This window comes from Littorina saxatilis, linkage group LG3, assembly GCF_037325665.1.
Source record: "Littorina saxatilis isolate snail1 linkage group LG3, US_GU_Lsax_2.0, whole genome shotgun sequence".
NCBI classification, from domain to species: Eukaryota; Metazoa; Mollusca; class Gastropoda; order Littorinimorpha; family Littorinidae; genus Littorina; species Littorina saxatilis.
The window spans coordinates 50,803,290-50,826,621 of NC_090247.1; the positions used below are offsets into that span (position 1 = coordinate 50,803,290).

The 23,332-nt window shown below is 42.4% G+C and overlaps 1 protein-coding gene across 7 annotated transcripts in view; it reads left to right on the forward strand.

Moving 5' to 3' along the window:
• Nucleotides 1-23,332, forward strand: part of LOC138962588 (uncharacterized) — a 106,660-nt gene that overhangs the window by 78,993 nt on the left and 4,335 nt on the right. For 5 of the 7 annotated variants that reach the window (XM_070334456.1, XM_070334454.1, XM_070334453.1 and 2 more), the window contains 18 exons: nucleotides 623-808; nucleotides 1,956-2,071; nucleotides 3,885-4,059; nucleotides 6,199-6,336; nucleotides 6,885-6,902; nucleotides 8,345-8,446; nucleotides 11,937-12,025; nucleotides 12,385-12,507; nucleotides 14,426-14,516; nucleotides 14,936-15,022; nucleotides 16,579-16,764; nucleotides 17,669-17,758; nucleotides 18,403-18,562; nucleotides 19,042-19,205; nucleotides 19,808-19,975; nucleotides 21,081-21,183; nucleotides 21,353-21,520; nucleotides 22,017-22,143. In XM_070334456.1, the coding sequence (XP_070190557.1) occupies nucleotides 623-808; nucleotides 1,956-2,071; nucleotides 3,885-4,059; nucleotides 6,199-6,336; nucleotides 6,885-6,902; nucleotides 8,345-8,446; nucleotides 11,937-12,025; nucleotides 12,385-12,507; nucleotides 14,426-14,516; nucleotides 14,936-15,022; nucleotides 16,579-16,764; nucleotides 17,669-17,758; nucleotides 18,403-18,562; nucleotides 19,042-19,205; nucleotides 19,808-19,975; nucleotides 21,081-21,183; nucleotides 21,353-21,520; nucleotides 22,017-22,143 (2,291 nt within the window). The remainder of the gene's footprint in view (nucleotides 1-622; nucleotides 809-1,955; nucleotides 2,072-3,884; nucleotides 4,060-6,198; nucleotides 6,337-6,884; nucleotides 6,903-8,344; nucleotides 8,447-11,936; nucleotides 12,026-12,384; nucleotides 12,508-14,425; nucleotides 14,517-14,935; nucleotides 15,023-16,578; nucleotides 16,765-17,668; nucleotides 17,759-18,402; nucleotides 18,563-19,041; nucleotides 19,206-19,807; nucleotides 19,976-21,080; nucleotides 21,184-21,352; nucleotides 21,521-22,016; nucleotides 22,144-23,332) is intronic. The other 2 variants (XM_070334458.1, XM_070334459.1) reach the window with 2 other exon arrangements.

Below are 23,332 nucleotides of genomic sequence, written 5' to 3' on the forward strand. Positions count from 1 at the left end.
ATCCCGGTACTCCGTTGTCTGTTCAATAACTTTATCAGCTTCGGTTTCTTGTATCCTGAATATTGTATTTTTCTTTCTTTGAGGTATTTTTGCAACTTTGGTACTTGCAATCGCATGAAAATTCTGCTGTTCGGTAGCCATTGTTTAGATCAGTGATTGTAGTGTATGGAAGGAACGATAACTCTTGAGAGCAAAAAATGTGCCCGCAGGGAAGTGAACCTTCCTTATCTCTCGCACCGTAGAGCTATCCAAGCGGGGTATTGTGCAAGTTGGCTATTGTGCAAAGACGAGCCGCTCACTAGTGATTGGCGAACAATGTCACACTGTAGCTTGCCTCAGTGTTACCAAGAAAAATCAGCTCTGCCACAACCCATGATATTGTGTGAACAGTACATGTGGTGATTTTTGTCCGTATGGTTAATTGTTTAATGTAGGTTGTACATTTAATTGTTCTATTCTGTATATGTTCTTTTGTAAAGGGCCTAGAGCCATAGGTTAGGCACTTCAAAATGTCCAGTTATTATTATTATTATTATTATTATTATTATAAACACTTGACATTTATTTCCGTACATGGTCTATTGTCAGTTGATTGTTAGTTATCAACACAAACTGTCTACAGGGTCTGTCTGGAGGCGAGATCGTGATCTACCCACCCAAGGACATGCCTGAGGAGTTCAAATCCCAGGAGAACATCATCGTGGGCAACGTGTGCCTGTACGGAGCCACCTCTGGCAAGGCTTTCTTCTGCGGACAGACTGCCGAACGCTTCTGTGTCAGAAACTCTGGCGCCATCGCTGTCTGTGAGGTAATGACATGTGTTTTCTTAGCAGAAACGGGTTTAGAGTTCTTTTTATGTTACACGACATGTATCCCTATTTCTTCTTCTTCTTCAGCGTTCCAGAATTGTCTGGTTACGTGTGAGCTCGTTTGCCCATTTGGGTTCCCCACACTATACTCTGAGAGCAGAGTCAGCTTCACTCCGCTTTCGTTGAGTAGGCATGCTGGGTATTTTCGTGTTTCTTTAACCCACCGAACTCTGACATGGATTACAGGATCTTTTCCGTGCGCACTTGGTCTTGTGCTTGCGTGTACACACGAAGGGGGTTAAGTCACTAGCAGGTCTGCACACAAGTTGACCTGGGAGATCGGAAAAATCTCCACTCTTAACCCACCAGGCGGCAGCGACCGGGATTCGAACTCACGACCTCCCGATTAGGAGGCCGACGTCTTACCACCACGCCACTGCGCCCGTCGTATCCCTATTTGAAGGCAAACAGGACTTTTTGTACAAGCGCATCTAAACATTTGCAATATCTGTGCTGAGGGGCACGAAGCGAAAGTAGGTGCCATCCAAACGGGTGAGAACAAACCGCGGGGTCTGATTGGTTGAAATCACAACAAATCTCAATTTCAACCAATCCAACACCGCGGCTGACTCCCACCCGGTTGGTAACTTTCTCGTGCACCTTGGCCCTGGAGTCCTGGGGTGGAGTGCACTAGAAAGTGCCAAACCAAGCGCCAAGTCTGATTGATTAAAAGAGAGATTTGCTTGATATGTCAACCAATCCGACCTTGTTCTTGGGTCCTACCCGGTTGGGCACTATTGCATGGATACCATCCCTGGCTCCTTCCTATAAGCAGCAGAGTGGTGTGCCTTTGTGTGTTTGTACTGTGTCAGTGCTTTGATCAGATGGTCTGTATATCTGGTTTTCTCTGCCATCCGTAAGTAGTCAGGGGTGTGATTTTGAGAGTCTGTAGTTTTACCTAACTCTTCTTCTCCTTCTTTGTTCATGGGCTGAAACGCCCACATTCACTCATGTTTTTGCACGAGTGGATTTTTATGTGTAAGACAGTTTTACCCCGCCATTCAGGCAGTGTACGCCTATTTCGGGGGAGTTTTACCTAACACAGTTTCTTATGTTACCTAAATGTCTACCTGTGTTTGTTTTTAGGGTTGCGGTGACCATGGCTGTGAATACATGACAGGAGGTCGTGTTCTGGTCTTGGGTTCCACAGGCCGCAACTTCGCTGCCGGCATGTCCGGTGGCATTGCCTACGTGTATGATCTGTAAGTAGGGCTTCATTTCTCCTCTGTATACATTGGAACCACCCTTTTAAGACCTTCAAAAATCTGAGAAAATCTGGTCTTAAAAAGAAGGGAGTTTAAAAATGGGGGTAATTTTATAGAGGTTAAGAATAGAAAGTCTGAAAAAACAAGGTCTTAAAAAGGAGGGAGTCGGAAATGGGGGTCTGAAAAGGGGGGGTTCCCCTGTAAGCATCTTGAAAAGTATTTCAATTTTGTAATCATTTTAACCTTCGCCGGCACTCGTGGGTCCGTGCGGACCCAGAAGGGTGTTTGATTGCAAATATCTCTTAAACGAGTTGGAATTTTTTAATGAGCTTTTAGAAATGCCTCAGACACCCAACAAGCTATCATCTCCTAAAAGCTCATTAAATTTCAGTGATAATTAATTAATTAATTAATGGTGAAATTTAGACTACACACGGAAGCATTCGTGGGGACGTGCGGACCCATACTTTTCAAAGAAGGAAAAGCGTGTATACCCTTCCGAGGCACTCGTGGGGCCGTGCAGACCCATACTTCTCAAAGAAGGAAAAGCGTGTATACCCTTCCGAGGCACTCGTGGGGCCGTGCAGACCCATACTTCTCAAAGAAGGAAAAGCGTGTATACCCTTCCGAGGCACTCGTGGGTCCGTGCGGACCCATACTTCTCAAAGAAGGAAAATTGTGCTAACCCTTCCGTGGCACTCGTGGGGCCATGCAGACCCATAATATTTTAATTGTTCCAAATACTGTGTATAATTAATTAATTATCACTGAAATTTAATGAGCTTTTAGGAGATGATAGCTTTTTAGGTGTCTGAGGCATTTCTAAAAGCTCATTAAAGAATTCCAACTCGTTTAAGAGATATTTGCAATCAAACACCCTTCTGGGTCCGCACGGACCCACGAGTGCGTCCGTGTGTAGTCGATAACGAGTGCCGGCGAAGGTTAAAAAGTCCAGTTAGTGGAGACAAGAAAAGGATAGCAGGGCAGAGGGTTGCACCTTTGTCCTTATGGGTGTCAATGAAATTGTGTACAGTGCTCCTGCCATTGTGTCTGTAGTGATACTGTTTATAGAACGATAGGATATGTGTTACGCTAAACACCGATCAGGACTCGTGGAACCCCCCCCTCCTAAACAAATCTGAGAAAATCAGGTCCTTAAAAGGAAGGGGTCTTAAAAATGGTAAATTTGCAGAGGTTATGAACAGAACGTCAGAACAAAAGGTCTTAAAAGGGACAGAGTCTTAAATTGGGGGGTCTTAAAAGGGGGGTTCCACTGTACTGAAACATGGATCAGGACTTGGACCAGGATTTGGGCGGGAATGTAGCTCAGTCGGTAGCGCGCTGGATTTGTATCCAGTTGGCCGCTGTGAGTTCGTCCCCACGTTCGGCGAGAGATTTATTTCTCAGAGTCAACTTTGTGTGCAGACTCTCCTCGGTGTCCGAACACCCCCGTGTGTACACGCAAGCACAAGACCAAGTGCGCACGAAAAAGATCCTGTAATCCATGTCAGAGTTCGGTGGGTTATAGAAACACGAAAATACCCAGCATGCTTCCTCCAAAAACGGCATATGGCTGCCAAAATGGCGGGGTAAAAAACAGCATGCTTCCCCCTGAAATTGGCGTATGCTGCCTGAATGGCGGGGTAAAAACAGTTATACATGTAAAAATCCACTCGTGCTGAAACATGAGTTAACGTGGGATTTTCAGCCCATGAACGAAGAAGAAAAAGAATTTAGCTTATTGCATGTGTCACATTGGTTGCATAAGTATACGTGTAAAACAGAACTTCCACGGTGAATTTGTTGACAGTGAGGGCCGCTTTGACTCCCTGTGCAACCAGGAGTCGGTCAGCCTGGTGCCGCTGAAGAACATCGACGTGGACTTTGTGCGCGAGCTGCTCCAGGAGTTCCACCAGAAGACCGGCTCCGAGGTGGCTCGCAACATCATGGCCAACTGGGCCAAGGAGAAAGACAAGTTCATCAAGGTGGGTTGGTGATCAATAGATGATGATTGATGTTTTTCAACCACCTCACGGTTACACCATTGGGGGCATGTTCCTGGGATAAATAGATGTTTTGGTGTTGTGTTTTGTTGTACAGTGGAAACTGTCTGTAGCGACCACCCAAGGGACCGATCAAGAGTGGAAGTGGTTTTGAGAGGTGGTCGCCAGGGCAGGTTAGATTGTATTATGTATCGCTGTAATTTCTTATGTTTGAGACAGTAAATTAATTTGGTTTGATTTGATGGAAGATTTAAAGCGGACAAACGAGACAAGGATAACATCTCTATATTAGACTTATATTAATATTTAGGGAATGCAAGAAATAATAGAAAAATGCATGTAGTGTGAAATGAATGAGTTATTTGCGTAGCAAGGTACAAGTTGAACCTCAGTGACTTTGATAATGGTGCTGATAAAGAACCGTTTGTGATATAACTAATGGCAGCATTTCTTCTTGTGTGGGTAGGAGGCTACAAATCACACAGTACTGTCATGAGCTGCTTTAGATGATGCAAGAGGCACCAAAAAAGTGGCTACAGGAGCTTTTTATAGATGAACACTACAGTGGAGCCCCCCCCCCCCTTTTCAAGTCAAGTTTTGACTAAATGTTTTAACGTTGGGGGGGAATCGAGACGAGGGTGTGATGTATGTGTGTGTGTGTGTGTGTGCGTGTGTGTGTGTAGAGCGATTCAGACTAAACTACTGGACCAATCTTTATGAAATTTTACATGAGAGTTCCTGGGAATGATATCCCCGGACGTTTTTTTCTTTTTTTCGATAAATGTCTTTGATGACGTCATATCCGGCTTTTTGTAAAAGTTGAGGCGGCACTGTCACACCCTTATTTTTCAATCAAATTGATTGAAATTTTGGCCAAGCAATCTTCGACGAAGGCCGGACTTCGGTATTGCATTTCAGCTTGGTGGCTTAAAAATTAATTAATGACTTTGGTCATTAAATATCTGAAAATTGTAAAAAAAAATTTTTTTTAATAAAACGATCCAAATTTACGTTCATCTTATTCTTTATCATGTTCTGATTCCAATAACATATACATATGTTATATTTGGATTAAAAACAAGCTCTGAAAATTAAAAATATAAAAATTATGATCAAAATGAAATTTCCGAAATCGTTTCAAAAACTATTTCATCTTATTCCTTGTCGGTTCCTGATTCCAAAAACATATAGATATGATATGTTTGGATTAAAAACACTCTCAGAAAGTTAAAACGAAGAGAGGTACAGTAAAGCGTGCTATGAAGCACAGCGCAATCGCTACCGCGCCAAACAGGCTCGTCACTTTCACTGCCTTTTGCACTAGCGGCGGACTACGTTCAGTTTCATTCTGTGAGTTCCACAGCTTGACTAAATGTAGTAATTTCGCCTTACGCGACTTGTTTTTTTTAAGACCCCCAATTTAAGACTTGCTCCCTATCTTTTAAGACCCTGTTTTCTCAGATTTTCTGTTGACAATCTCTATAAATGTACCTTTATTTTTTTTCTTCTTCTTCTTCGTTCATGGGCTTAGACTCCCACGTTTACTCATGTTTTTAGCACGAGTGGATTTTTACGTGTATGACTGTTTTTACCCCGCCATTCAGGCAGCATACGCCGATTTCGGGGGAGGCATGCTGGGTATTTTTGTGTTTCTATAACCCACCGAACTCTGACATGGATTACAGGATCTTTTCCGTGCGCACTTGGTCTTGTGCTTGCGTGTACACACGAAGGGGGTTAAGTCACTAGCAGGTCTGCACATAAGTTGACCTGGGAGATCTGAAAAATCTCCACTCCCACCAGGCGGCAGCGATCGGGGTTCGAACTCACAACCTCCCGATTAGGAGGCCGACGTCTTACCACCACGCCACTGCGCCCTACCTTGATTTTAAGACTCTCTCTTTTTAAGACCTGATTTTTGAAGTGTTTTGGGGGTCTAAAAAAGGGGGGGTTCTACTGTATTGTCAAGAACTGTCATGAGCTGCCTTCAGGTGGTGCAGGGCGCAAACATGTGTTGTTTTCTGACTTACAACCATTTCAGGTGTTCCCTAACGAGTACAGCAGGGCGCTGGTGGAGATGGCAGAGGGGTGTGATAATTCAGTGTGACTGTGGTGTTTCAGGTGTTCCCCATCGAGTACGAAAGGGCGCTGGTGGAGATGGCCGAGGAGGAGAAGGCGAAGAAGGAGCAGGAGATGGAGTCCCTGGAGAACATGTACGACGAAGACATTATCAACGACCTCGGCCAGGACGCTGTCGAGGTGAGAGATAGAGAGAGAGATTGAGGAAAAGAAACAGAGACACATACACACACGCACATACAGAAAAAGAGAGTAGGGGTAGGTGAGTCTCTGGGAGAGAGATGGTGTGCCATGAAAGTCAGAACTTGGAACGTCATCAAGGCATGACTGTCTTAAGTGAGGAATGAATATGCTTCTCCAATCTTGAGAATAATGAATGTACACTGCACGAGCAGCTTATGTCAAACTGTTGTGTTTCAGTACATTACTTTTTTTCTCAAAATTGTGAAAGAGAGAATACGTAAATGGTACTAATGAACGTTGGACTTCTTTGTTTTAGCTGTGCATGGCTGTAAATATGTTGAATGGCTAGTCTTGGTGTATATGTTGCTGAATTTTGGATGAGGATGAAAGAGTGTCACTGCTGCTTTTGTTGATGTTGCCATAATTTTGTCTTAATGTGACCTTTTTTTAAAGTGCACGTTGCTTAAATGTTCTCAGATATGTATTGTTTGCTTGTTTACCACTGATACTGACTAATTGATCTGATTTTTATTGTACTTTCCCAGGATGACAGTCGTACAATGGTAAATAAGTTGCATGGAACAAACTTGCATACACCATGCATATTTGCACACACACACACACACACACACACACACACACACACACACACACACACACACACACACACACACACACACACACGCATGCACTCGCACACAAACACATGCACACAAACACATGCGCACAAACACATGCACAAACACATGCACCTACACACACACACACACACACACACACACACACACACACACACACACACACACACACACACACACACACACACACACACACACACACACATACACACACTCACAAATGCCAGAATTAAGAGTTAGCTACCTAAAGTACAAATTTCTCAAATGTTCCTGGTTCTGATCACTTTTAGTTTGAACATCACATGTGTAACAAGTTTTTTCTCTCAATGTTTTACAATTTTAATGAAATATCCAACTCTTTTGAGGCATGGAGTGGAACCTTTACTAATCACAACGAATATCCTTACAAACAAATTGATAAAGCAAGTGATCTTAACCTATTTACAAAGCCCCTTCCCCACACACCTCACCATAACCAAGAAGAGAATAGGAATCTCATAAGTTTTAGAAACAACTAATATCTACTCATTTTATCAGTTTGGGTTTTCTCTTCTCTTGAGCGTTCTTTGATTATGCGCTGCAAAATTGTGAGTGCTTGCAGTGGTTTGAATTTAACATGTAAAAATGAATATGAATGCAAAAGAATATGACATATGATATTATCATTTCTTTGAGCATCTTTTTGTTCAGCAAATGCAAATGTATGTGCAGATTCTTCAAAGAAACGTTTGACTAAATTATCTTTTTTTTTTCAAAATTGGTTTGAGATTGCAGTGGTTTTAACAGAGACTATACCGAAGAGTGTAACTGCATGCCTCTTCCTTAGTAAAATTGGTTTGAGATTGCAGTGTTTTTAACGGAGACTATACTGAAGAGTGTAGCTGTCTTTTCCATAATAAAATTGGTTTGAGATTGCAGTGGTTTTAACAGAGACTATACTGAAGAGTGTAGCTTGCTTTTTCCGTAGTAAAAGTTACATTTGCTAGCAGTTTCTGTTATTTTGATGAATTTAGTTTTCTGTATTCATGAGTTTGTTTGCTGTGACTGGACGTAAGTAACCGTTTTTTTAGTTCCTTTTTTTAACAAAGTCAAAATTCATATTCATTTTGTGGCAGCACAACACATTAAAAGTTATAATTTCAGAGGGCTATCCCCAAGTAAAAAATATATTTGTAGATGCGTAGCATGTTAGCAAAAACAGACTGCGTGTCTACAAACAGGGGAGTTTGAGATAACATGTGACAACTTTTGTGAAGCACTTTCTTCAAGTTGCTCTGTTCTTGGCATGCATTTCTACTGAAGTTGTGCATGATCCTGCCTTTGAGTAAGGTGTACATATTTACACAAGATCTTGGTTTTAATTTCAGTTTATTTTTACAAGAAAACGAAAGAGTAGCGTAAAAAAAAAAAAAAATCAGCTCTGCGGCTGTTTTCCAATATCTTTGGTTAATCCACGGCGCAGCGCAAAAGTAAAGTATATGCATGAAAAAAGGAGGATTTACCATTCGCATTTTGAAATGAGTGTGTTCTTCTCCACTGTTGTTTACTAGAGTTTTACTTGTTTAATGTTAGTTTTACTTGTTAGTTAGCAATGATTTTGTTGGAACCAGACTGTTTTGTTATATTTTGCTGTGTTTGCTGTGAAAGACATTTGGTACAGGCAAATCCGGATAAGACGAAATTGAAGGGACCGAATTGTTATTGTGTCCTATCCGAAATTTCGACTTGGTCATAGTACAGTGGAACCCCTCTCTAGCGACCTTGAAAATGTTGACAAAAATCGGTCCTTATGGAGGGGGGTCCTTACAGAGGGAGGGGGCGGGGCCACAAAGAAAGTCACCTCAGATTTTCTTAAAAAAAGAAAACAGAGAAGTTTGAGTTGTTGACGACCGTTTCCTCAAGCAAACTGCTTCGATTTCATGTTTGACATTGTCGATGGTGTCCACCAGTTCTTTCATTTACTAATTGTTTGCCAATACGTGTATGTGTTTGCGTGTTATTGAATGCTTTAATTTGTATGAGTGCGTATTATTTTATTTGTGTTTGTTTCAAAATTATCATTGATTTTCGAGGTACATAGAATGAGAAGTGCAGGGCAATGAAAATGTTCAACTCGTAAGGTGTACTTGCATGCACATATTACTGAATGTAAAGGGTGGAGGACAGTTTTGGATGACAAGGAGATACATCAATTGTGTACACTATTTTTAACTTATTGTTGAGAGTAGAATTGTTGGCTTTTCTGTTGAGGTTTAAAGCTTGATTGTGTCACAGTGCATGCAATAACAACAACAACAAAATGTCTTTAATTGACATTTTAACCATTTCTGAAAATTATTTTCCAAAGAGGTGGATCACATTAACATACATGTCAACCCCTATCAATGTTTTCCTGTATTACATTACCAAAAAACTGTATCATCAGGCCAAAAAACTGTACATAGCGCGCGGCACCGCGGTATTACCGCGTAAGGCAGAATTTGAAAGTTGTGTTTATGGTAGTGAGGTGCATGGTATAAAGATCAATCAATTTCATCATAAAATGCCAATCAATACTGATTTCAGTGCTTCTGTTCTGATAATGAACTAAAATCAGTATTGATTTGAATTGTATGAAAAAGTGATGTGTATTGAAAATGCTTTCTTATTATCATTTCATGATTTATCTATAAACTATAATGAACACAGGCAAAATCCATTCTTCACATTCCTGATTTTATGTCCAGTCCCGGATTTTCCCGAATAGTGCAAAAGTTTCCCGATTAAACATTTTTCGAGTATAGTTAATAATGACTGGAGTGTATTTTCAAGCGCCTGTACTCGGCGTAGTTTCACTTCTGAAATCTCGTTTAGCGCGAGGCTTCGTCACACAAACGCTGTGATCAAAATCGAAACTAAACGAGAATAGGCGAGATTTGTGGCTAGCCCATGCGCTTCAGTCGAATGTGGATGAGAAGCAGAAGAAGAAGCAGCAGCAGACGACCACAAAATGAAGAAAACAACGGTCCAGCGCCCGAAAGTTCTTGTAAAATTTGAAAAGAGTTACAAACAAGAGTATGACTTCATCTCCGAATCGACAAGACGCGGCATACATTTCGCGTTTTGCACCAAGTGCCGCGAAGATATCAGCATCGGACATGGACTCGGAGGCCGGGGGGATATTGAAGCTCATTCAAGAACAGCAAAACATGAACGGAACCGTGATCGGAAACCGATCTCACGCTTTCGTCCAATCGGAATATTTCTCCCCCCCTTTTTTTTTACAAATGTCATTTTTGAAATTTCCCGTATCAATGAAGTTTTTCCGTATCAATCCCCGTGATACGCCGTATCACTCGAAAATCACGAAAAATCCGTATCCGATACGGGAAATCCGTATCAGTTGGCAACTCTGCATTAAGAGCATCCTTCTACTTGCATGAACACCCTTGAACAAATCTACAGCCCCCCGTCTGCTTCTTGTGTGGAGTTATACTCTTTTTGCGGAATTGATGTCAAAGATTTGCATTGGTGTCAGCTTTGAAATTATTTCAGAAAAAAAACCCTATAATAATGGAAGGGCGCTGGTTCTGTGCGACGCTTAGTTTTCAAGATAGGTGTGACTGACCAAGAACAGGACGTCACATTCCAAATAAGCACGACTATGTTGCAGGTGGAAGCCGCTGAGATTGCATTTCTTCGGGAGGTTTCCGCAAAAATAGATATTACACGATTTGCGCGAAACAGTTGAGAAGCAGACGATTTCTGAGATCTCTGTTCGTCTCGTGATAACGTTATTTTGTATGATAACGATTCACTTGCAAACTAAAGTATACAATTTGGTGTGTCAGTGGTAAATGTAAATAGAAATGTGTAATACAGACAAAGCAAACAAATCAACGTGTTTTTCTCGTGAAAATGTTGCGTTGTGCGGGTGTTTGGGTGGCCACGTGATGTACACAAAGCAAAGTGCGGGACGGACTCTGCGCTGTGCTGTAACACTGGCAAGTTCAAAACACGAGAAAAACAATTTCGTTATGCGGGCAGCCACGGGGGATGTATGTATTTTTAAATGGTTGTCAAATAAGTCTCGTATTTATCACCGTACTCGGGCCCTGTTCTTTTTTTCGCCACACCTAAAACCGTTATTTCTTCTGAGCGACGCAGCGTTATAAAGAAAGTGGACGGGCTGTATTTTGGTGGACTGTGTCCAAGCTGAAGGATGTTCTCGCCCATGTAAAAGCCTGGATGGATCTGTGCTGATTTACAAGATGGTTTACACATGCAATGTCTTTAAAAGTCTTGCAGTACAGTGGTACCCCCCTTTTAAGACCACCAAAAATCTGAGAAAATCAGGTCTTAAAAAGGAGGGAGTCTTAAAATGGGGGTAAGTTTACAGAGGCTATGAACAGAAAGTCTGAGAAAACAGAGTCTGCAAAGGGAGGGAGTCTTAAATTAGGGGGTCTTAAAAGAGGGGTTCCACTGTAGCAAGGTTGTGTGGTATCTGACTGGCTAAATAGCCAAGTGGATGAGACATCAGCGTCCCATGTAAAAGGTTTGACTGTTTGAATCCCGGCCATGTCTGAGGAGCTAAGGATGGAGATACATTTGCAGAGGTTATGAATGGAAAGTCTTAGAAAACAGGGTCTTACAAGGGAGGTAGTCTTAAATTGGGAGAGGGGGGGGGGTGGGGTCTTTAAAAGGGGTTCCACTGTTTACCAAGCATGCATCCCCTGAAATCAGGGTATGGCTGCCGAAATGATGGGTGGAAAAACGACATACACATTAAAACACACTCATGGTATCTGTAGGCAGTTAATAGATTCTGCAATTGAGTAGACTTTTTGTAATATTGCATTGTGATCGTTTTATACAGGTGACTGCCACAGGGGTGATCTGGATCTAATTCCATATTTAAAGACAAAGAGTTATTTTAATTGTTTTGAAATTAATTGATGGGCTGTTTGAATTTTGTTTCAGAAAGATGATGACGATGACAAACCAGATGTTGTAGACATCGAAGATACAGTCCCAGATGCCAACAAGAATATGGCACTGGACAAAACCAGGTAGGGTTATATGAATTATGGCTTAGGCTTTCTTGAAACATCAGTGAGACTTTAGGGAGGGCGAGAATTTAAGAGAGTTCTTCAACATTTATTGTTTGCACGCTTGCACACACATGCACAAAGCCACTCATGCGTACACCATCTTTTCAAGATCTGATTATGCTCGTAACTGATTTTCGGCAGAGCATGTTTGAACAAACAGATGCAGACACAAACACAATCATGTCTGATGATGTGACCCTCTCTTTTAACTTAAGATCTGATTTTCTCAGATATTGGGCAGTTTAAAAGGAGCGGGTGGGGGAGGGGTGGTACCACTGTATTGGTTGTTGTATCAACCTTCTGCTTTGCCTTTGCAGAGGTTTTGTGAAGTACAAGCGAGCGACCTACCAGTATCGCGGTGCCGAGGAGAGACAGAAGGACTGGGATGAAATCTACAACCACAAAACTGTGACTGAGGGCCTGCGCATGCAAGCTGCCAGGTAGGAGCTATGTTTCTCTGAGTACAGTGGCAGTAAAGTGACTAGCAAGCGGAAAACATGACTTGTGGTTTGCTAATACCACGGCTTCCCCCAGACACTCCCCCTGGAGGGTCCCCGAGAGGGTCGGAAGACACAGGAGGTTCATTTTCTTGTCTCCAGAAAAGACGGTCCTTGCTGACAGTCAAGATCCCTGCAGCGCTCATGTCAATGTTATACAGTAAAACCTGCATCTAGCGGACCTTTATTTCGGCGGACACCTTAGCATAACGGACAATTCAAGTAAGGACGGATGTATTTTACACTCAAAAACACCTTAAAAGAGCGAACACCTCAAAGGCGCGGACGCGGACACCCTTTTTTGGTGCCGATTGGGTTCGTTACTTGTCAACAACGGACAAACCCTTGAAGCAGACAGCTTTTAGCAGACGCTGGTCTGCCATCTTGGTTCTGCAAATACAATCTCGCTGGCGATGTGAACGCGCGAGAAGCTTATTTTGTAAGCCAATGACAGCGCTTGAAAGAAGTTGATTTTTGTATGGTGCACGCTCATTGGTCGATGCCGTGAACTCACAAACATTTGCATTTCGGGTTTCTACTTTCTGTACTGTGATGCATCTTCGTCTCATCCTTCGTCTCCGTCTCATCATGCCAAAACGAACATTTTTGACTTTAGAAGAGAGTCGATGTCTTAAAGAAATTGGACAAGGGGCTGTCCGTTAGAAAAGTTGCTGATGAGCTGAATTGCGGAAAAACTCAAATTTCCAACATAAAAGCTGATCGAACACAAATTCTCAGTCAGTGGGAATCCGGTGCCAGATCGACGGCAAAATGTGTTAAGAGAAGAAAAACAACCTATGATAATGATGAGTTGAACGAAGAACTCTTCGAGTGGTTTTCAACAGCTCGATCAAAGAATCTTCCCGTGAATGGCCCATTGCTTCAGGTCGTAAGAAACCGATTGCACCTCTCTCTCTCTCTCTCTCTCTCTCTCTCTCTCTCTCTCTCTCTCTCTCTCTCTCTCTCTCTCTCTCTCTCTCTCTCTCTCTCACTCTCTCTCTCTCTCTCTCTCTCTCTCTCTCTCTCTCTCTCTCTCTCTCTCTCTCTCTCTCTCTCTCTCTCTCTCTCTCTCTCTCTCTCTCTCTCTTTCCGCAAACCCCAGTGATAAACTTACTGATTGTGGTTTTGTACATACATGTTGCAGACTATCCTTGAACTTTTTCTCTTTGTCACTTTCTGTATGACTAATGCACAGTTTGGAATTTTTATTAACAATTGTTTTTCTGAACATCAAGTTTTGGTTTTCATTTTTATTACATGTAATGAAAGAAAATGAAAGAACTAAACATGCATAGACACTATTTACATTTAAATATAAACATGCACACATACATACAATTAAAGTACATGTACCTCGAACAAACAATCATGTAATTCATTTGGCTGTTGGGTTTTTTTTCTCTAAAAAAATGTTGGCGCATTCATATTCATAAGAAAGGACACCTTGCTACAAAGGACAGTGGCAAGGCTCCCCAAGAGCGTCCTTTGCTCGCAGGTTTTACTGTACTGACTTTTGGAAGTTCTCTGAGCCCTTCACCAAAACATTATGGCAATATTGGTAAGATTAACTCTGTAAATTTGTGTTGAACAGATCTGGAAGAACATTATCTTAAAACAGTACCGAAGGTTATAATTTCAGATATGTAGTGTGTCCCGGGATGCGTTTGTTTTTCAGGTTTAGTGCATTGCAGGACTCCCTCAAGGAATATCTGGTATGTGTTGTTCAGCTTATAGTGCGCACAGGACACAAGGACGCACAGTTTGGGGTGCCCTGAATACCCAAATCATTTGAATTCTCTGTGGCATTAATAGGAGGCGTTCCACTGTACTGAAGAGTATTAATATCATGGTTTGTTTATAGGTGTATGGACTGCGGAGTTCCCTTCTGCCAGTCCCACAATGGCTGTCCCCTCAGCAACCTCATCCCCAAGTGGAATGACCTCGTCTTCAAGGTTTGTCTTTTTCTCAAGATGTTTTTACTTGTCTGTTGGTGTACATTTTTTTAAGTTGCTTAGAAGACTTGGCTTTAAGAAGAATTTGTTCCAGGTAGTGGATTTCATATTGCCTTTTTAGATTGTAAAATTACAATGAGACCACCCTTTTAAAACTTCAAAAAAATCTGAGACTATCAGGTCTTAAAAAGGAAGGAGTCTTAAAATTAGGGTAAATTGACAGAGATTTTGAACAGAATGTTTGTGAAAACAGAGACTTAAATTGGGGTGTCTTGGGGGGGGGGGGGGGGGGGGTTCCACTATAGTTAAAAGCTCTATCTAAGAAGACTTGGCTTGTGAAGGATTTGAACTAGGTAATGCATTCCATATTTCCTTTTGAGTTTAGAGATAACAAAATGTAATGACTACGTTTTATGCAGTCCAAGTGGAGAGAGGCTCTTGACAACCTTCATCAGACCAACAACTTCCCTGAGTTCACTGGACGTGTCTGCCCTGCTCCCTGTGAGGTGGGTAAAGTCTGGATGGCTGGCCTGCCTGGCTGGCTGGCCTAACCCCTGGGTGGCATGTAGAGCGTGTCTGTTTGTCTATGTGTGTGTGTATCGGTTGGTCTGTCTGAATTCACTGGACATGTCTGCCCCGCCCCGCCCCCTGTGAGGTCGGTAGATTCTGTCTGTCTGTCTGTCCGTCCATCTATCCCGGCCCCTGTCGGGCGTTTAGACCGTGTCCATTTCTCTCTGTGTCTATCCGTCTATCCGTTGGTCTGTCTGAGTTCACATGACGTGTTTGTACTGCCCTCTGCGAGATGTTTAGTGTCTGTTTGTGTCTGTCAGAACTGTATGTTTATCTGTGTCTGCACGTTAGTCTGTGTCTGTTGGTATGTTTGTGTCTGAATGTCTGTTTGTCTGTTGTTATGCTTGAGTTCACTGGGCATGTCTTTCCCAACCCCTGTAAGGTTTGTTGAATGCATATGTCTATCTATCTGTCTGTCTGTCTGTCTGTCTGTCTGTCTGTCTGTCTGTCTGTCTTCCCTTAATATCTCAGAAATTAATTTTCACATGGGGGAAAAAGAAAATCCTTTTTCTGCTTGTATGCTAAGGGTGCTTGATTTGGAAAAGCCGTAGACTTATCTCAGAAATGAACTTTAACATTGGGAATAAAAACAAAACCTTTTTCTGCTTGTGTGCAGGGTGCCTGATTTGGCAGAACCTTAATCTAATCTTAGAATAGAACTTTCATATTGGGAAAAAAAGTAACCATTTTCTGCTTGTGTGCAGGGTGCCTGATTTGGCAGAACCTTAATCTAATCTTAGAATAGAACTTTCATATTGGGAAAAAAGTAACCATTTTCTGCTTGTATGCTAAGGGTGCTTGATTTGGAAAAGCCATAGACTTATCTCAGAAATGAACTTTAACATTGGGAATAAAAACAAAACCTCTTTCTGCTTGTGTGCAGGTTGCCTGATTTGGCAGAACCTTAATCTAATCTTAGAATAGAACTTTCATATTGGGAAAAAAGTAACCATTTTCTGCTTGTGTGCAGGGTGCCTGATTTGGCAGAACCTTAATCTAATCTTAGAATAGAACTTTCATATTGGGAAAAAAGTAACCATTTTTTGCTTGTGTGCAGGGTGCCTGATTTGGCAGAACCTTAATCTAATCTTAGAATAGAACTTTCATATTGGGAAAAAAGTAACCATTTTCTGCTTGTGTGCAGGGTGCCTGATTTGGCAGAACCTTAATCTAATCTTAGAATAGAACTTTCATATTGGGAAAAAAGTAACCATTTTCTGCTTGTGTGCAGGGTGCCTGATTTGGCAGAACCTTAATCTAATCTTAGAATAGAACTTTCATATTGGGAAAAAAGTAACCATTTTCTGCTTGTGTGCAGGGTGCCTGATTTGGCAGAACCTTAATCTAATCTTAGAATAGAACTTTCATATTGGGAAAAAAGTAACCATTTTCTGCTTGTGTGCAGGGTGCCTGATTTGGTAGAACCTTAATCTAATCTTAGAATAGAACTTTCATATTGGGAAAAAAGTAACCATTTTCTGCTTGTGTGCAGGGTGCCTGCGTGCTGGGTATCAACTCGCCGGCAGTGACGATCAAGAACATCGAGAATTCCATCATCGACTATGGCTTTCAGATGGGCTGGGTCAAGGCCAGACTCCCCGCTCACCGCACGGGCAAGAAAGTGGCCGTCGTGGGCAGTGGGCCTTCAGGATTGGCTGCTGCCGCCCAGCTGAACAAGGTCTTGTGTGTTAAGGATTCATGGTTGTAAATCGCCTTGTCCAGGGATAGATAGCGTCTTCAAAGCACTTTACCATCAAAAAAACAGTAACAGTATTTACACTACATTCACAAATCAAGAAAAAGTGATGTTCATGACCGCACATGTATGTACACGCACACATGCATGCATGCATGCACACACTATTACACACACACATGCGCACACACACACAGATTACTGAGACTGTCTCAAACAGTGCTACATTATAAACTTTTGAAATGCATCATGCATGTTCCCGCAGTGGGGCACTGCGGTTATGAAATTAAAGGCCCCTCCTGTTTTTGGAACCGCAGGAGCTTTCTAGTTTGCTGTTAGGTAGATGTTTGGTTCCTCTTTCCTGTCATGCTCTCTTTTTCTTCATGAATTCTTTTCTTTTTTCTGCCTTCTTGCTCATTCACCTGTATTTTTTCCAAAAAATCTCTTCTCTTGCCGCTTGTCTCGCGATTCATGTATAGTTTAATCTGTTAGTGTTCTGATGTAAGCCCAGCAGTAGATAGGTTAAGCCTATTTTAACATACTGGAAACTGGTAATCTTCCAGTAGGTATTAATTTAGTTTTACTAAAGCCTGCTGGGACACAAGTAATGGGTTAGTGCATTTGTAAACAGGAATCGCTTGACAAGTGGCCCCCTTCATCCCCCCCTTCCTCGTCCTGATATGGCTCTACGTAGTCGGCTGGACGTTAAGCAACAAATAAACAAACAAACAAACATCATGCATGTGTTTTGGCTTAATTCTAGAACAATGCTCTTGTCTTCATTCTTTTCTGTTGTATGTGAATCAGTGCCTGTCTTTTGTATTAGACTGAACAGAGCTACATTTTCATTTTGTTAAAATGACATCCAATCTGTATCTGTTTCCAGGCGGGACACACAGTGACGGTGTACGAGCGAAATGACAGGGTGGGAGGACTGTTGCGCTACGGAATCCCCACCATGAAGCTGAGCAAGGAGGTGAGCAACCTGCAACATGGGACCTTTTTCCTCTGTACAGCAGGCCTGGGTCTAGTGTATGAGAGGGAAGGGGCTTCCAATATGAGGGTAGGCGGGATTGCCAGGCGGGTAAGACCGCCAAGATGGTGTTGAAATTTAGCATTTGAAAGGGGTATTTTGGGATTTCTCCTCGAGAAAAAAGGCTCATTTGCAGGGTAAGGAGGGAGGGGTGTCTTCCAGAACCCAAGAAACTTCCCTCAGATCCAACACCTGTGATGAAAGGACACCTTTGGGACCAGACCTACATTGCAGGTGGCCTTCCCTGGCAGGTACATGTTGGTCTAGAGAGTAAGCAAAGGGAATACTGAAGGTGTTTTTTATTAGGAGGCGTCCTCTTATCGGAGGGCCCTGACATTGCAGGCACCACTGTATGCTGCTTCATTGATTGTCACTGATTCTTCACATGCTTGATTTGGAAAGAAGTGACAGTTTCCTTTCACAAGTAATGGCGAATCCTTTTAAACCCTTCGCAAAAGCAATTTAGGATTAACTACTTCACACAAACAGAAATAAATTTGTACGAGAACACATATCAACAGGCTTCACTCTCGTTCACAACACCAGCTTGAACACACCCATCACTGAGATCATTCTTATCCCTGCAGGTGGTCCAGAGGCGCGTCGACCTGCTGACGAAAGAGGGCATAGAGTTCAAGGTCAACATGGAGGTGGGCAAGGATGTTCAGGCGATAGAGCTGATGAGGGACAACGACGCCGTGCTCCTGGCGATGGGCGCCACCTGGCCTCGCGACCTGCCCATCCCAGGTGAGAAAGAATTGTAGTGGATGTTTGTCAAAATGTTTGGCATAGTCCCGAATTAACCCCGTGGAAGTGTTTTCACACACTGAAAGAAGAACCTCCCTTTGAGATTCCCTCATGAACCTCAAAATCTAAGTCTGTCTGGCTAAATCAGATTATTGACACCATTTGTTTTCAAATGTTACAGGTATTTGTGTGTGTGTGGTTTATAGTATATGCTGTGCACAAGGTTTGGGTTATTTTCATGGTGTATAGTGGAACCTCACCCACCCATTTTAAAACCTAAAAACCCATCAGTTCTCAAAAAGGTGAGAGTTTTAAAATGGAGGTGAATTTACAGATATTGTGAACTGAAAAAGCAAGGTCTTAAAAGTAGAGAAGATTTAAATGGGGGGGGGGGGGGGTGTCTTTGTTGTTACACCACAAAAAGCACATAACTAATAATTAATGTTCTACATCCCAAACGTTGTATGGTTTACTATCAGGTCGTAACCTGGAAGGCATTCACTACGCCATGAATTTCCTGGAGACGTGGCAGAAGAATCAGCATGGCACAAAGGTTCCCTACATCTCTGCCAAGGACAAGGAGGTCATTGTCATCGGGGGAGGGGACACTGGTTGTGACTGCATCGCCACCTCCCTCAGACAGGTCAGGGATAATTCTTTTTATTTTATTTTTTGTTTGAATTGGCAACCACATCATTGTGGGGTGTTTAATCAAATAATATTCATCCATCCACTCACAATGTTCTTTCGCTCACTCTCTCTCAGAACTCTACATATCATAATGCAATTCATATTTCAATTCAAACGATGCAGGCACATCCATACACATTACAAAAGGATCATTTGTTGGCTTGTGTTTTGGTGCGGTTTTAGAGATGATCTCTGATTGAAATTCTTGTCAACTGTCACCAATTTGAAAAGGTGAATGAGCATAACGGATGCATATCTTACAAGCATGTTAAAATGCTTTCATCGTCTGTGTATATTGTGTGAGTGTGTGTGTGTGTCTGTGACTGTGTGTAGAATTGTGAGATAGAGATAGGTTTTGGTCAAAACTTTTCTTTTGTGAGAAGAACAATGATCTCTGATGAGAGTGAGCAAATGAGCGAGTTTTAAATATATTATCACTGTTCTATTTTGGGGAAGAATTCCACTCTGAACATAAAACAGTTTCTACATTTCTGAGAGCAAGGTTTTTAGTGTATTTCTCTATGCCATTCACAAGACGGTGTTGATGTTTTTCAGGGTGCCAAGAGCATCACATCGTTTGAGATCCTGCCCCAGCCCCCTCCATCGCGTGCTCCCAACAACCCCTGGCCCACCTGGCCCAAGATTTTCCGTGTCGACTACGGCCACGAAGAGGTGCAGTTGAAGTGGGGTCGCGACCCTCGCGTCTTCGAGATCAAGACCACAGTGAGTGTTGCAAGTTTATTTCACTCTGTCAATCCCTTGTTACATTCAGTCACTGAATGTTTTCTATCTTCTTGAGTGTTGCAAGTTTATTTAATGGAACGTGTCTAAGGGTACAGTTTTTTTGGGGGTAGCCACAAACAAATCACTACGTATTCAGTTAAGGAGACCGTATTTGTTCGATTTTTTTCTTTAAAGCAGTGCTTTGTGTGTCAGAAGAGACCAGCATAGACTAATTGGTTGGTTAATGATATTGGTAGGCAGTGTTGTTGCCAGGCCACGGTCTTCGGTCTCTGACACATTCCTTTCTGATTTGACGCATTGGACCTAGCCTTGTCCGGTCGATGGACCGATAGTTTTTACGTTTTGGTGGTCAACTGACCGATACATATTCGTACAAGGCGGACAAGGTTTGCAATGAATGGAATGGGAGTTGCAAAGTCGGAAAACAAACACCGATCGAAATGCTCATGTTCGCTACGAGTGAAAATGCACTCGGTGCCAAGTCCGTGTTTGTCGTCATTGACACTCGAGGCTGCGTTTACGGAAATACCCAATCCAGCCGGTGTACCTATTTACCGAAAACAGCGCAAACAGCGGAAAGTTCATCAATATAATACTACGGCATGGTAATGCGAAGATCAGGCAGGATCCCTACATTCGCACACCGGGCACTGCCAAAAATCAGCAAATGAGCGCCACACACTAATTTCTGTGAGAATCAGATAATATAGTGTTATCATTGTTCAATGGCTTTATTGTCATTTTTGCGTAAAAAAATAGATTTAACTCCGGACTGTAAGTTATTTTACATTGCATGTATCAAAGGTATGGCGGTACAATTTGGACCTACATGTATTGTTTTTTTAGGGAGGTCCAAATGACCTATTGTCTTCTTAGGCTGGCAACAACACTGGGTAGGGTAGAAGAACTGCGCAGTTTACCTACATTCTGTATGGGGATGAGTGTGTGTTTTTTCTGGCAATCTACTTTGACTATTTATGTCAGTGAATGAGGTAGCTGATACTTTCATCAGTTACATCAGTCAGATTGATGTGTCGTGATTATTTGTGACAGAATTTGATGCAACATTATTGTTTTTGTACAGGAATTCATAGATGACGGCAAAGGCCATGTGTCAGGAGTACGCACAGCGAAGATTGAGTGGACAAAGGATGAGTCTGGGCGCTTCATCATGCAGGATGTGCCAGGTTAGTTTCTTGTTTCATTTTTCATCATGACGGTTTGAAAAGTAAACATAATTTTTCCTTATGTTAACAATCAAGCACACAACCACATCTGCAAGTCCACCAAAAAACATAGGATGGAGGAAGAATAAGATGGATAATGAAACTGACCTGTGCCTTGTTGATTGTGCAGGGTCAGAGGAGGAGTACAAGGCAGACCTGGTGCTGCTGGCCATGGGCTTCCTGGGCCCTGAGCGCAAGGTGGTGGAGGATCTGGAGGTTGAGCTGGACCAGCGCGGCAACATCTCCACCCCCACCAGCAAGTACAACACCAGCATCAAGCATCTCTATGCTGCCGGAGGTTAGCTTTGCTTTTGCATTGTTGTATTCGTTCTTCTATATTGTCCGTTTCCAGATCCAAAGACATGCATAGTCATGCGTGCATGCATGTATGTGAGCGCAAGAATGAACGCGCACATGAATGCACGCATGTGCACGAAAGAACCCCTGCGTGCACACACACATACGTGCACACACGCACACGTTTACACACACACACACAATATTTCACACACACACTCATGCAAAACGTTCTCACACACACACACACGTTCTAACACACACACACACTTTCTCACACACACACACAATCTTTCACACACACACACACTCACATATGCACAAACGTACTCACACGCTCTTTCACACACACATTCACATAAGCACACACACACACTGACAGAACCAGACACACAGGCATACTGACAGAAGCACACTCACATTGACCATACAAAAATACATATTACAAATGGTTCACTGCTCTTAATTAACTTATCCACTTTGTCCACTTTCCTCAGACTGTCGCCGCGGTCAGTCACTGGTGGTCTGGGCCATCTCCGAGGGACGCCTTGCTGCACGCCAACTTGACCTTGACCTTATGGGAGCCACCAGTCTAGCTGGTGTTGGTGGCATTGTCAAAATTGAGTAAGTGCCACCCACTGGCATGACATGCTACTGACTCAAAAGTCTGTTGAAATCAACAATGACAATGCAAAAGGGGAAAAAAACGGAACAGAAAAGGGTTCCTCCCAAAAAAAAGGAATAAGAAAAAGCTGGATTGGCTGTTGTTGTGGACCTTTTATAGTTGGATAAGGGGGCAAAGGCTGAAAAGTTTAGTCCTTACAACTCAAACAAAAAACTTGGCTTTCTTTTGTTGTTTTTTGTTGTTTTCAGTGAGTGCCATGGTGACACTTGCATTCATGTTACGTTTTTGTTTGTGGCGTTCTGCACACAATAGGAGATAGATGTTGGTGATTGTTTCATTTAAATTTGTCAGTGTTTTGTTTGTGCTTTTTTATGGACCGCTCTTGCCAGCTTTGGTGTTGAGTAAAAGAGATTAGTGGAGACTAAATCCCTGACAATAATCGGGTTCTGGTCGCAGCACCGCTGCATGTGTGGGTATAACAGATGCAAGACCACATATGATAAGCATGTATAGAAGTAATTTTGTGCTACTTCCAGCGTATTACAAATTAGAACCCGTGTCTGGTAAGAGATGAGTGTACAAAGATGATTGCATGCTAATTCTTTGGTATTACAAATGCGAGACCAGGTATGGTAAGCATATACAGAAGTCATTTTGTGCTACTTGGTTTTTACGAATTTGAGACCATCGATGGTGAGAAGAGAATGTACAGAGGTAATTTCATGCTTTGTAAATGAACATTACAGATGTGAAGTAGAATATGCAAGAATTATTCCACTTGAGATAAGAAGAGGCAGAGTATTACAGTGGTACCTGTGTTGAAAGGACACCTGTTGGACCAGCCTGAAGCGTCCCTCTACTGCAGGTGTCCTTTATTGGCAGGCATAGTTTAGTCAAAACAGTTTATAGACAAAAGGACAACAGAAGGTGTCCTCCATTGGGAGATGTCCTCTCATTGGAGGGGCCTCGCATTGCAGGTACCACTGTACATAGTCAAGAAGGCAGAAAAGTAAAACCAGGTTTGCTAAGATGAGAATGTACAAAGTGATTTCATGCGTGATCAGAAGACAATTTGTTACAATGGAACCTGTCCATAACAACCACCCAAGGGTCTGGTCAAAAGCCGTCATTATAGCCAGGTGGTCGCATTGAAAGGTGAATTATATGGAGAGATAAAAACTCGTCTGG